Genomic DNA, 13,327 nt, shown 5'->3' on the forward strand with positions numbered 1-13,327 from the left:
TGTTTGTAATCTGGAGCTCAAGAAAAAGTGGTCATTCAGCAAGACAGTGACCCAAAGCACAGAAGTTGTATAAAGCAGAAGAAAGTTAATGTTTTGGAATGGCAAGTCAAAATCCTGATCTTCAAAATATTGTTGAAGGATCTGAAGTAGGTACCCTGTTTCCCAGAAAATAAGACATCCCCTGATAATAAGCCCAATCGGGCTTTTGAGTGTATGCGCTAAAATAAGCCTCCTCCCAATAATAAGCCCTCCCTGAAAATATTTAAACGCAGAGCTGGAAATCAGGTAAGGTGGTAAGAGGAGCCCCATCTTGCTCCACGCGCCCCAAAATAAGGCCAAGCGCTTATTTCGGGTTCAAAAAAATATAAGACAGGATCTTATTTTCAGGGAAACACGGTAGTTCATGCAAGGAAACCCACCAATATTCCAGAGTTGAAGCTGGACTAAAATCCAAATCAATGAAGGACTGATCAAGTATTATCAGAAACTTTTAGTTGCAGTTATTGCTGTCCAAGTGGGGCACAGTTACTAAAAGCAAAGGTTCACATTATTCTATCACACACCAATATGCAGCTTTGGATCATTTTCCTCCATAAATAAACAAACAAGTATAATGGTTTTGACTAATTTGTTTAATTGGGTACTCTTTATTTAATTTTAGTACTTATGTGGAGAACAAATCATGCTATAATTATTTTGGTGGGGGTTTTAGCAAGATATCACTATTCTGAACATGTTTTTTCCTCTGAAAATTCAGTTTAATACAGTTTATATCCTACTATGTGTATGATTGCTCCTGGAGTTTGTAATCCAGATTTGTGCCTCCTGTCCTGGTTGCACTCTGTCCAATGAAATTAGCTGTTTTCACCTTCATCTTAAAATAGGTCTATGAAATCTAACCTGGATAAAAAAACTAGCACGATTATCCATTGATCATCCAAATTTATACATTTCAGATCTGGTAAAATGATGCAATCTAGGAATTATTGGATTAGAAATTAAATTGCGGAGCTCTTGTTTCTTGCTTTAGCTGCACCAGTGATTATTTTTCCTTTTTCCCCAGGTTTGGCTGGATCTTTTGAAACCTATCATAAAACAAATCAAAAGTAAGTGTTGACAATTTTTTTTTTTTGATGCAAATATAGACCCAGTTTCATACTTAGCCTTCCCTGATTTTATTTCAACTAAATGTATAGACAAAATAATGTGTCTAATTTTGAATTTTACATGCATAGGCCTTATTTGAACATTGCCCTGATTATAAATGTTTGAGAATGTTGGAGTTATAACAAATGTACCAAATAAAGAAGAGTAGATGCAACTATCCTCTCAGCAGATGGTTAGGACGGAGAGTGTCAATGAAGACTAGAATTTATTTGATTTAGGATAGAAAAAAATTGTTATTTTTGAATACTATGTATTTATTAAATATATACTATGTATTTATTTATGCAGTCTTTCTGCCTGCAGTTACAGCATACAAACTTAGGTGTGAAGTTTACTCCTAGTAATATCTTCACTAAACCAATCCTGACTAACAGAGTAGTGAAACAAGTTTATTAATTGTACATTTTCCTTTTAATCAATTAAATATTTAGTTGAGGAACTACCATAAGTAAGAAACTGCACTTTTGAGCAGAGAATTTTTTTCTCTATGTAGAGTATAGGAGAAGAAAAACCCTCAAAAATCAGAGATTAGTATTTGCAAGATAATTTCATATAAATTGGTTTGCCCTTCAAAAAAAAATTTTTTTTCAAGAGTCTAGGATTATTAAGAGTGGCTACATTTCTTTTACTCTGAGACGTAGTTGGTTTAGTCCATTATATTTGATTTTGCATTCCTTAACTTTTCATTAATATTACATAGTTTATGTTCAGCCACTTAAGTCTTACTATGAATGAAATATTTGCATGCTATATATGTAAACAATAAATTGGTGACGTTTGTCATTGTTGTGCCTCATTTTGTCTTTTAGGACCTAAGCATGTCATTCTAAAATTTGTGGTAAAATTCTTCCCACCTGATCATGCTCAGCTGCAAGAAGAATTAACAAGGTTGGTGTAAGCATCCGTTTTAAATTCCTCTTCATCAAGACAACAAGAATTGGAAATATTCATACCAAATTTTAAAATAAACCATATTAAGGTGAGGTCAGGAGTTTACTTGAAAGGATTCCAGGCTTTCAAATGTCTGATATAAAATTTGGTTTAACTTGTTCTATTGTTATATTCAGATTTATTTTTTAAGTGGGAATGAAGCTGATTTTTATTTCCATACCTCAATATCTTCATACTTTAAAATGAATTGTCAGTACTTGCTAATATTATAATTTCATCTCTTAATCCATAATTGTTTATTTTATACTGCTGTTACTCAGCATGCTAGATTAGTAACAATGAAAAGACAGTTTTTTTCAGGATAAAGAAGGGCAACTTGTATTTCATCGTTGACTGAAATATTTGTTGGTATTTTTCCCTCTTCTAAAAGGGCTGAATCGATGGTCACAATAGGGAAAATAATAATCTATGGTGCTCATAATTTGTAAAAATATTTTGTGATGTTTGTTTTTGTAAGGATAAATTAGTGACATTTGAACAATATACACATTCAGAATTACAAATAATAACATAAAAATAAATATTTAGAAATGGAAACATTGAAATAGTTTACACAAAAAAATAGGGAGAGGCTTGACTGGTTACCACAAATATTCTAATAGTGTCAGCGGTGAGACTTCCGTAAAGAAGGTATTCCAAGGTGCTTGAACCAAAAATGTGTAGGCACACTTTATATGTAAATAATGTATCAGGTTCTCAGAGAAAGACCCTACCTGATAACCTTAATCTATGGGCAGGTTGTTCATCCCAAGTAAACTTGTTAGCAAAGGATATGTAAACATTCTGATTTTACGAACACTCCATAAAAGTGTCAGTAATATTTTCTTTTTTATATGCCCTTTCAGGTACTTATTTGCATTGCAAGTTAAACAGGATTTAGCACAAGGAAGACTAACCTGTAATGACACTAGTGCTGCTCTCTTAATATCACACATTGTACAGTGTAAGTAAAACTTTTTCATTTTTGAATTTCTGCATTTTGAACAGTATAATGTTAGGTAATATTTTTCTATAGATTACAAAGATGAAAATAAAACTGTTCCCAGAAGTTTATTTTTTGTTTCTTGTATTCTTGTATCTCAAATATTATGCAATATTTACCTAAAATACTTGTTCAGTGGTAGATCTACAATGTCTACGTTTAGAGGGGGAAAGGCTAGCAATTTCTAATAAACTGTTCCCTTGTTTACAATCAGGGTTACATTTGTTGACTTCTAAAGTCACCGACTTTATCCCCATAACACTAAGGGCTGAAGCTGTAAAAGTGGGAATACATTCAATCTTTAAAAATAGAATGTGAAATAACAATGTGGGGGGGGGGGGGAATGTATAACTCCCTTAGCCAAATCCCAGCTTTTTCTTATTGGAGCTCGCTTAATTTTTTGGAGGGAGGGGAGGGAGTTTTTTCATTCCCCTCTCTGAAATGGCCAGAAAGATTAGCTGCTTTGAATTTAGATATGCAAGTGTAAGCACAAACAGGAGCTACTGGAAACAATCAAATAAAAAACATTTCTGTGTTCTGGCAAAAATCTCTGTTGTACTAGAAAATAGAATTTTAGATTAATTTCAGTGTCTGAATGTAGATCAGATGGCTGCTACAAATAGAGTCAGCACAGCTGCTGTATATGTATGTAATTTTATTGAAGCCCATATCAATAGATGACATCCAGTGGAATGCAGAAGAAAAATCTGTGATTCCATTTTTCAAGTCTTCTTTTCTCCATATTCCAAGTATCCCAGTCCATGAAGAGCTTTAAATTGATACATGGAGATCCATCCTCCTTTTCTTAGAATAGCAATTTTGAAAGTTTGGAGACCAATTCTCCAAACTTTCTCTAAACCAGCCTGGTGGTGCAGTGGACTAAACTACTGTTAAAGTAGTATTTAGCTGCCAGCTGCCTGCAATTACTGCGAGTTCATTCTCACCAGGCTCAAGGTTGACTCAGCCTTCCATCCTTCCAAGGTAGGTAAAATGAGGACCCGGTTTGTGGGGGCAATAAGCTGCCTTTGTATAAAATAGAACACCGCTTAGGGGTGGCTAAAAACCCTACTAAGTAGGTATATACAAAAGTATGAAGGCTATTGCTTAAAAGCATTGTAAGCCGCCCTGAGTCTCCGGAGAAGGGGCAGCATATAAATCAAACTAATAAATAAATAATAAATAAATTCTATTGGGATTAATGAAACAAAGTGAAAAATAAGCTACATGAGGTGCTGGGAATCAAAGTGCTCCTACAAAAGAAACAGTGATTCTTCAATTTCACTTTTTTCAGTGAAAATATGAAGGACAAAGAACAATGTTGGTCTAGTCATATCAGAGACCTGAAATTTCAAGACATTCTAGAAAGTAATCTTTTTAGAATGACATTAGCAACTGAATATGCTTTCAAAAATGGTTCTTGTTGGCAAGAAGATTTTATCTATTATACCTGTCTGGTATCATATTTATTAGTTAAGTATGCAACTTAAAATGATATTTCTCAAGTACATAAGACAGTACTATTCTTTAAAAATCCTATATACTTTTGATAATTTTGTCAATGAAGGAAGATGACTTAAATATCTGACAGCATATGATAAACTCATGATCTAACGATATTCTTTTTTTATGTAGAAAACATTGTCTATTTAAATTTCTCTATTGTGTGTATGCATACCAATCCATAATGATGTGAGTGTCACAAAAGATTTCTCTTTATAATACTTGTTAGTCTACATTGGATCAAGCCTTGTGTGGTGTCTAAGTGTCTAAGACATAACAGGTTAACCACAGATAGCTAGTATTTGCATTCAGAGTTTCAAATGGAAGTCTTCAAGATGTGTCTTAATGATATCTGACAATACCTACTGAAACTCTAAATGTTGTAAAGAATTAGAAGGACTTGGGGCATTATAGTGGTTATGGTGTGTGTGTGTGTGTGTGTGTGTGTGTGTCCATGTCCATTTGAAACACTTACTAATAGGTGTAGGGTTTTTTAAAAAAAATTAAATTCATGTTAGCTGCAGTTGCCCAGTATTTTATCTTTGTGTTTTCACACCTTCACATGAAAAATACATTGTGCCATCTTGAGAATGAAAATTGAAAACTCTGGAGGGACATCCTATTGAATTAACTACAATGTATTGCTAATGTTTATAGAATCAGGATGATTTATACTTTCCAGTGGAAGTCTCCTCTCTAACCTAGATTTTTATCCATTGAGTATTTTTTTCCTTTAGCTGAAATCGGGGATTTTGATGAAACCATTGATCATGAACACTTAGCAAAAAACAAATATATACCTCAACAAGAAGCTTTAGAAGACAAAATAATGGAATTTCATCATAATCATATGTAAGTATATTATACTTAAGCGTTACTATTAAGTAATGTTGGAATGCCAATATCAGACTTGATACAGTAAGAAATATATCAAGTATAATTTTTATTTTAATTCTAAAGTATGTCTGAGAAATATAAAAGGGTGGTGAAGAGAACTGGATATGGTAATAGATAGAGTGGGGAGATTAATACAAAATATTTGCCTTATCAATGAATAATCTTTTTTTAAAGTAAGCAATTAGTATCTTCCAAATTTGAAAGAAGCATTAGGTTACTTTGCAGAGGAATGGGAAGACAAGGAGATTATACTTCTGGTTTATTACTCTTGTATATGAAACTCTCAGCTCTGTTAAATGGTATATTCTAGTGGATATTGTGCTGGACAATATGACTTATAAAGTCAACTTCTGTTTTACAATGAATAACAGAGCATGTTGAGGAAGAGATAGTATTTCCTTGGAAAGGCAGGTTCTTCAAAACTACTTTCATTTTACCTTGTGAAATGCATTATAACTCCTTCAGTGGTCAGACACCAGCAGAATCCGATTTCCAGCTGCTTGAAATTGCCCGTCGTTTGGAAATGTATGGAATCCGGTTGCATCCAGCTAAGGACAGAGAAGGAACCAAGATCAACCTAGGAGTGGCTCATACAGGCATTCTGGTGTTTCAGGTCCGTAAATGGTTCTAATTATAGTTAATCCAGATTGCAAACAGCAAAGGTTGGATTGTTGTGACTATTCCTCCAGATCATAAATCACTGGTGAAATCTGTGGTAGAAGGAATATGCAGAAGGAATATGCCATGCAGAGGTGGGCTGCACTTTCTTTAACAAAAATTTCGCTGGTTGTGAGCACACACCCCTTTGGGAGAGAAACGGAGCTTCAAACAGGCTCCTAATCAGCTCAGGCAGGTCCGGTGAGAACAGCAGGGGTGGCGCAGAACACAGCTGGGCCAGCCAACGAGCCAGAAAGTAAGTTATAAATGGATAGCATAGAACAGGGGCAGGTGGGCAGGCCCAACCAGCAATCAGAGCTAAGGGTTCACCTGAACCCTTGCGACCATGCAGCAACCCATCACTGTCTTTGTTAATTGGGTATGGTTAACAAAATCCAGTATCAATCTACAGTACGAGGGAATTTTTGTTTGTTTTTTGTTTGATGTGGGCCAATAATGCAAACTGACTAGCAAATACCTTATTCTCTTTCATTATGTATCATAATTAGGGTTACACGAAGATAAATGCATTCAACTGGTCTAAAGTTCGGAAACTCAGCTTTAAGAGGAAGCGTTTTCTTATCAAACTACGGCCAGATGTAAATGTAAGTCTCTTGAAGGGCAGACCCTCTTGGCATTTTAGTATTTTAGGATACTTTTCATTACTTCCTTAAATCAAGTCCTCATTTATTCCTGGTGTGTTTCTGTGCCCCAGGTTTTTCTCCAGACCACAAAGGTACAAGGCAAGAGTAACTTTAAAAGGCACTGTTTTCCAGATCAACTTTCTGTCTTCCAACTCCTACTTCACCCTGGCAACACTTATTATACCCATGTCCAGTTCATTCTCGAGCACAAGGCAGAAATAACAATCAGACTCCCAATTGCAAAACATACTGTACATTTTTCTCATAAAGGATAATCGAATATCCATTTCACAGGTGGGAAACTAGTGCTAGTGCAGAAAAACACACAAGCAAAGCAACACCCAGTCTTCATTTTCAAAAACATGACTGTCCTTCAGAATGAGCACAACACAGAGCAAAAGCAATTATCTCACAGGTGGAAGAGACCTGAGAAACACAAACTCACAACTTAAGCAAATTGCAGAAATACATTAGCTACATGATCACATAAAAATAATTCCAGGCACCCGACAGGAATATTCTTCGTCTTCCTCCCAAGAAGCATGCATGGCCTTAAAATGAAAGAAAAGAACATGAACAAAATAAAGCCAGGTACCAATCTTTAAAAAGACTGCCATAAATGAAATACAGAACACACAAGGCCAAACATATAGATGCAAAATAGCCTTTTATTGCTGCTGGGATTTTGAGAGAACCTAACAAAAGAGGTTGAGGTAGAACAAATTTAGAATTGATAAAATGTAGTAGTAATATTTTCACACCTCTGCAAAACTGCATCAGGGGAAGATAACCTTAGCCAGTAATTAAACTTAAGAAGCGTTGCTTTAAAGAAATGAAAATGGTCATGTTAATATTGTTGGGATTTGCACAAAATATTCCTTCAAAGGTCACAGGTCCATTTTGCTTTTCATCTAAAAGAATAACAGGAATAATCTATTATTTCACCTGGATCTTGTCTGGATGCTATCTACACTTAGGAGGAAAACAAGCGTAGATTCAAAGAACCAGTCTCGTAACACATAATTATAAAGGTTTTCATCTTCATTGCAGATAAAATACCGTGTTTTTCGGAGTATAAGACACATCTTTTTCCCCCCTAAAAGGGGGTGAAAATTTAGATGCGTCTTATACACCGAATGTAGCCCTGCCCACCCACTGGCCCCCACTCTTTGGCCTCTGCCTCGCAGCAGTTACCTCCTTGCAAGCAAACAGCAAGAAAAAACAGCTCCTTTCAGCTTCAGCACAGCCTAATTAGCACAAGTTGATTCCATCAGCCTCCCGACTCTCACCTGATTTGCTCTCAGCTGTTTTGCGCAGGGCTCTGCTGCTTGGGGCAAAGAGGTAAATTGCTGGAGCAGATTTTTTTTTTCCTTGTTGCTAATCAAGCTATGCTGAAAACGAAAATGAAAGTAAAGCAGGCTGTTTGCTGCTTGCTGCAATGAGGCAAAATTGCTCAGAGGCAGAGGGAGATTTCTTTTTCTTCTTTTCCTCACCAAAAAAGGTAGGTGCCTCTTATACTCCGAAAAATACGGTATGTTCTATCTTTAAGTAAACCAGACCGTCAAAGCAAAAATGCTTACTTCAAAGCAAAACAAAAATCTCTCTTTTTATTCCTTTTCTTTTTCCAATACTAAACCAAGTTTTATTATTTTTTAGAGTAACTTCCAAGACACACTGGAATTTCTAATGGCTAATCGGGATTTGTGCAAGGCTTTTTGGAAAATTTGTGTAGAACACCATGCCTTCTTCAGGCTGTTTGAGGAACCCAAACCCAAACCTAAACCTGTTCTTTTTACCAGAGGTTCATCTTTTAGGTTCAGGTAGGATTTTGTTTTTCATTATCATAATCACGAAAAAGTTTGTTCATTCCTTTTGAGACAGAATGGATTGGTTCAAATATAATTCCCAACAACCTGCTATGTTAAATTTTAATGGCCAAACTAACTTTTCCCCAATTTGACTTAAATCTACTAGGAATGCTACAGGTTACCAGATTCACAAAGTATTTCAGTGTTTTTCCAGAGTCAAAATGAAAACACATCTAGATAATGTCAATTGGGGCTAGAATTTCCATCACTAAGTGACACTGTTATAAAACACAATGCCACATGACTGCCCCATTTAGTAATGACAATTCCAGAGCTTCCAGTTGCCATCATTAAGGAAATCTCACACTGTGATTAAATGAGGATGTCATGTGGTCACCATTTGCCTCCCCATGGGCTGCTTGTAGGGAGTCAGCAGAGAACATCACAACTGGCAGCCATGTGACCACAGAAAGTTCTGATGGCCAGAACTTCAAGGACCATTGTAAGGATCACTAATTTAGTGCTGTTGTAAATTTGAATGGTTGCTGAACAAGTGCTTCTTAAATAGATGTATTGTATATTCTCAAGGATAAACTGAGACTCTAATGTGCCAAAATAAACACCCAAATTGGATTCAGTTTATCCATTATATATGGTAATTCCTTTCACAATTAGCTATATATTCCACAAATTTACATGTGCATGTAAGCCCATCCATGACTAAGCAGACCCTCAAAGTACCATGGAAAAATGTGGTCAGCATATCCATAGGTGATCGCATTTTTCATGGTATTTGGGTTAAAAAATTGAGGGTCAGTTTATCCACAAATATGTGGATAATATGTGGTACATCATGATGTTATCACAGAAATATGGTAATTATATGCCTGCATAATGAAGTTTGATGTAAGAATGCAAGTTGTAACATTTGTACTAATGTCATGATGCGCATTCCATCTTTGTCCCACCTTTGCCACCACCTGGATACAAGTAGATGGGCAGGGGATCATGTCTGCCTCATTAAATCTATGGTGATGACAGACTTTTCTTATAAATGTAAAAAACAAAATCACTGTATAACTATTGGAATTTACAACATATAGTACTATTACCCATCTCAATATTTTTTTGCAATATTTCGTTTTTGTTTTTTCTGTCTCCTTAGAAAGTTTATGAGCTCCCTAAGGATGTAGCCAAAGGATTGCATTTAACATTAAGGCAGACAATTATTGCCAGTGTGTACAAATACCATGTTTCCCCAAAAATAAGACCCACCCCAAAAAGAAGCCCTACCTTGATGGTTTGAGGTGGGCCTAATATAAACCCTATCCCAAAAATAAGCCCGGGAGGATGGGGGTGGCCAGCACGAAAGGCGGTGAGCACATGGAGGCCGACGGTGTCCGGAAGCAGTCGCAGCCTACCAGCTCCTTGGCGCAGCACAAATACCAATAAGTCTGAGCATGGAGGGGGAGGGAAGAAGACAGGCAAGCCAGACGTGCTGCACGGCTGCCTGACTCACAGGAGGCTTGCACAGCGGCACCGGCAGCAGGTGGAGGCAGAGGGATGGGGGAGGCAGGCGATTCCGATGCCCTGCATGGCTGGCTGGCGTGGCCGCAAGCAAGCCGAGAGACGGTAGGACAGAGTGGGCAGCATGTTGGGATCGCCACCTGGCTCTGCTGTGCACTTTTTGCCCTGAGGGAGATGAAGCTTTGTCTGCTTGCAAAGGGGACACTTTGAAATGGAGCTAATCGCTCCATTTAAACCGTCTCCTTTGCAAGAACACAAAGTTTTGAGTCTCTGGCATTTCTCCATCCAGGCGAAAAGCGTTTGGCAAATTGCTCCGTTCCCAAGCGCCCCATAGGCGACCAAACACTTCACCCGGGTGGAGAAATGATGGAGACTCAAAAACTTTGTGTGCTTGCAAAGGGGATGGTTTGAAACAGAGCAATTAGCTCCGTTTCAGAGTGTCCTCTTTGCAAGCAGACAAAGCTTCGCCCCCCTCTGGGTGAAAAGTGTTTGGGCAGCTACCACCAGCCCTGCCCTTTCCATCCCACTGTCTGTTTGCCTACAGCCTCAATCAGGGCCAAGCTCTCAGCAGGCCCTGGCCTCCACCCGCCCTGCCAGGAGGGCAAAGAATCCCCGTGAGGCCAGCAGCAGCATGGGCAGCCGCTTGGTAGCCAGCACGGCACCCGCCATGGCTGAGAAGTGTCCAGGCAGCAGCTGGGCCAGCAGGGTGGGTGGAAGCCAGAGCATTCCAAGAGCTTGGTTCGTTGCAGCCACAGGCAAGCAGACAGTGGAATGGACAGGGCAGGGCCAGCGGTAGCTGTGCTCCCACTCTTGTAGGCCCCCGCACTCACCGCTTCCTGCACTTAAAAAAAAATAAGACCTCCCTGAAAATAAGCTGAAGTGCTTATTTTCAAGCCCAAAAGAAAATAAGACCAGGTCAGGAAAACATGATAGTATAATTAATATTTGAGCCTCTTAAAAATTATAAACCCAGTAGACCTTCTAATATTATTTTTAGAGTAGTTGACTCAACAGCACAGAGGCTCTTTTCAGAGCCATAATTGGGATGACCACAATGAATGCTGCACTTTTCATCCTTTTTTTTTTCCTGACATCAACTGCTGCCCATAAGAAAACAAAATGCAATAGGGACATATAGGAATGAAAATTACAAAACTAATGTATTAGTTATTAATTTTCTGTTTTTTTATAATTGTTTCTTTCTCTCCCTCCTTCTCTTCCTCTCTTTCCCTCCTTCCTTCCCTTTAGTGGCCGTACTCAGAAGCAAGTCCTTGACTATGTTAAAGAAGGAGGACATAAAAAAGTGCAATTTGAGAGGTTTGAGATACTTTTTGATGATGATGGTGATGATGATATATCTTTTGCTTTTGAGATCTTTCTCTTGTGTCAGGAATCCTGATTTTTCTGAGTTAACCAGTTGGGATTGAAGTTGATTGCATATTTGCTAAAACAAAGGCAACCAGAATGCAGGAAAAGAGCATTGTATATTTTTCCCCATCCACAAGCCCTTAGATACTTGCTCCTCTAGCAGAAATAGTGGTATTTTGACTCTGAGAACATTTGTTCAGTGACTAATTATATTGCTCTTTGTCCCCTTTGTTGGAGTAAATACTTCCAACTTGCCAGCTCCTGCATGTTACCTTTCTATTAGAATCATCCCTTCTGAAACTTTTAGTCAGCTTAGTGCTTCTGCTGGGAGACTTGGCTGGCAGAGAATTACGGTAAGAGCAGAAAAGGTTTTCTGCCTAAAGAAGGTAGCTCTGATGAAAGATGTAGTTGTTCCAAAACATCTCTTTGGATTATAGCGTTAATAATGTTTAGCGTTTTTCTGCCTTAAAAAAAAAAGTCAGTTTGACTACTGGTGGTGAAATGTTAGACAGTAATAGAGTAGTTTTTGGCGTGTCATTTTTTTTTTTATTTGATTTATATGCCGCCCTTCTCCGGAGACTCAGGGTGGCTTACAATGCGTTAAGCAATAGCCTTCATACTTTTGTATATTTATACAAAGTCAGCTTATTGCCCCCACAAACTGGGTCCTCAATTTACCTACCTTAGAAAGGATGGAAGGCTGAGTCAGCCTTGAGCCTGGTAAGATTCGATCTTCCTTTAATTGCAGACAGCTGGTGTTAAATTACAGAGCTCTGTCTATTGAGCTATCCAGGCTGCCAAATGACCAAATCTGTTTCCAAAGCCCTCTAACATTGTGAGTTAAAACTTGATTTTAGCCACAGGTTTTACATTCTGAGTCAGCTTTTGGAATCAGAAGTCCTTTTCTTAAGTTTTTGTAATATGTTCAGTGAGGTATGTATCTGTCACCATAATGATACACCTCACATAGATACCCCAAAAGAATATGTTTGTTTGGGGTTTTTGTTTTCCACAATTACTACAAGAGTTAAGGAAATTGAGGGATTGAGTGCAAATATTTTTAATTTTGAATTAATTTTGTGGATTAATTTTATAGTCTACCTTTCTTCCAAAAGCTCAAGGCAACACCCAAAACTGTCTCTGCTTCAGTGGTTCTTTTTCTCTCCACAGAAAACACAGCAAGATCCAGTCTGTTAGGAGTCTGACTCCAAAATCTACAGAGCAACTTTCTGTGGTGCCAAAACAAGTCAGTTATCTTTCATGCTTTTTTGCTAACTAAAAATCCAAAAGAAAAGTTTTGTTCTTTGTTGTGTACTGTTGTTTAAGGAGGGTAAACAAATTGCTTGACGGAAAGTATTCTTCCCTCTGGTTTGGAATGCTGCTGAATAAATGGAAAATGCAAGCAGACAGAAAGGATTTAACTTCAACAGGCTTTACCAATGAAAATACTGAAACTGTGTATCTAGCAAATTCATACAAATCTTTTGGGAGGTCTAACGGGTTTGAGGCATTGTTTGTAAGGACAAAGAACAAGAGGAGATGTAGACACATGCCCAAAATCAATCTTGGAGAAATGTTTAAACAAAGAAGGTCTAAATAAATACAGTTGAAACATTGTAGACAAAATAATGTAAATGCTTGGAAATGGATGTTGGGGAAAGAATAGATCAAAGAGATAATAAAAGTGTCAAGAATAAGCAATGATGACAAATTAAACGAAGGAGAAAGTATGTCAATCTGTTCACTTATAAGAGGATGTGCCATTGTGCGAAGGCTAAGCAACAATGATGTGATACTGTAAGTGAAACACATACTTATTTTTTACT

The 13,327-nt window shown here is 37.5% G+C and overlaps 1 protein-coding gene across 6 annotated transcripts in view; it reads left to right on the top strand.

Moving 5' to 3' along the window:
• The window catches only part of FARP1 (FERM, ARH/RhoGEF and pleckstrin domain protein 1), a 155,153-nt gene that overhangs the window by 92,994 nt on the left and 48,832 nt on the right, over positions 1 to 13,327 (top strand). For 3 of the 6 annotated variants that reach the window (XM_087871498.1, XM_034418311.3, XM_034418320.3), the window contains exons 4-12: positions 1,064 to 1,106; positions 1,977 to 2,055; positions 2,964 to 3,061; positions 5,338 to 5,452; positions 5,963 to 6,110; positions 6,664 to 6,759; positions 8,455 to 8,618; positions 11,382 to 11,450; positions 12,672 to 12,747. In XM_087871498.1, the coding sequence (XP_087727624.1) occupies positions 1,064 to 1,106; positions 1,977 to 2,055; positions 2,964 to 3,061; positions 5,338 to 5,452; positions 5,963 to 6,110; positions 6,664 to 6,759; positions 8,455 to 8,618; positions 11,382 to 11,450; positions 12,672 to 12,747 (888 nt within the window). Of the gene's footprint in view, positions 1 to 1,063; positions 1,107 to 1,976; positions 2,062 to 2,963; positions 3,062 to 5,337; positions 5,453 to 5,962; positions 6,111 to 6,663; positions 6,760 to 8,454; positions 8,619 to 11,381; positions 11,451 to 12,671; positions 12,748 to 13,327 lie in introns of all 6 variants that reach the window. The other 3 variants (XM_087871497.1, XM_034418288.3, XM_034418305.3) reach the window with 1 other exon arrangement.

Source organism: Pantherophis guttatus, chromosome 5 (assembly GCF_059756535.1).
Source record: "Pantherophis guttatus breed Tessera chromosome 5, ASM5975653v1, whole genome shotgun sequence".
Lineage (NCBI taxonomy): Eukaryota > Metazoa > Chordata > Lepidosauria > Squamata > Colubridae > Pantherophis > Pantherophis guttatus.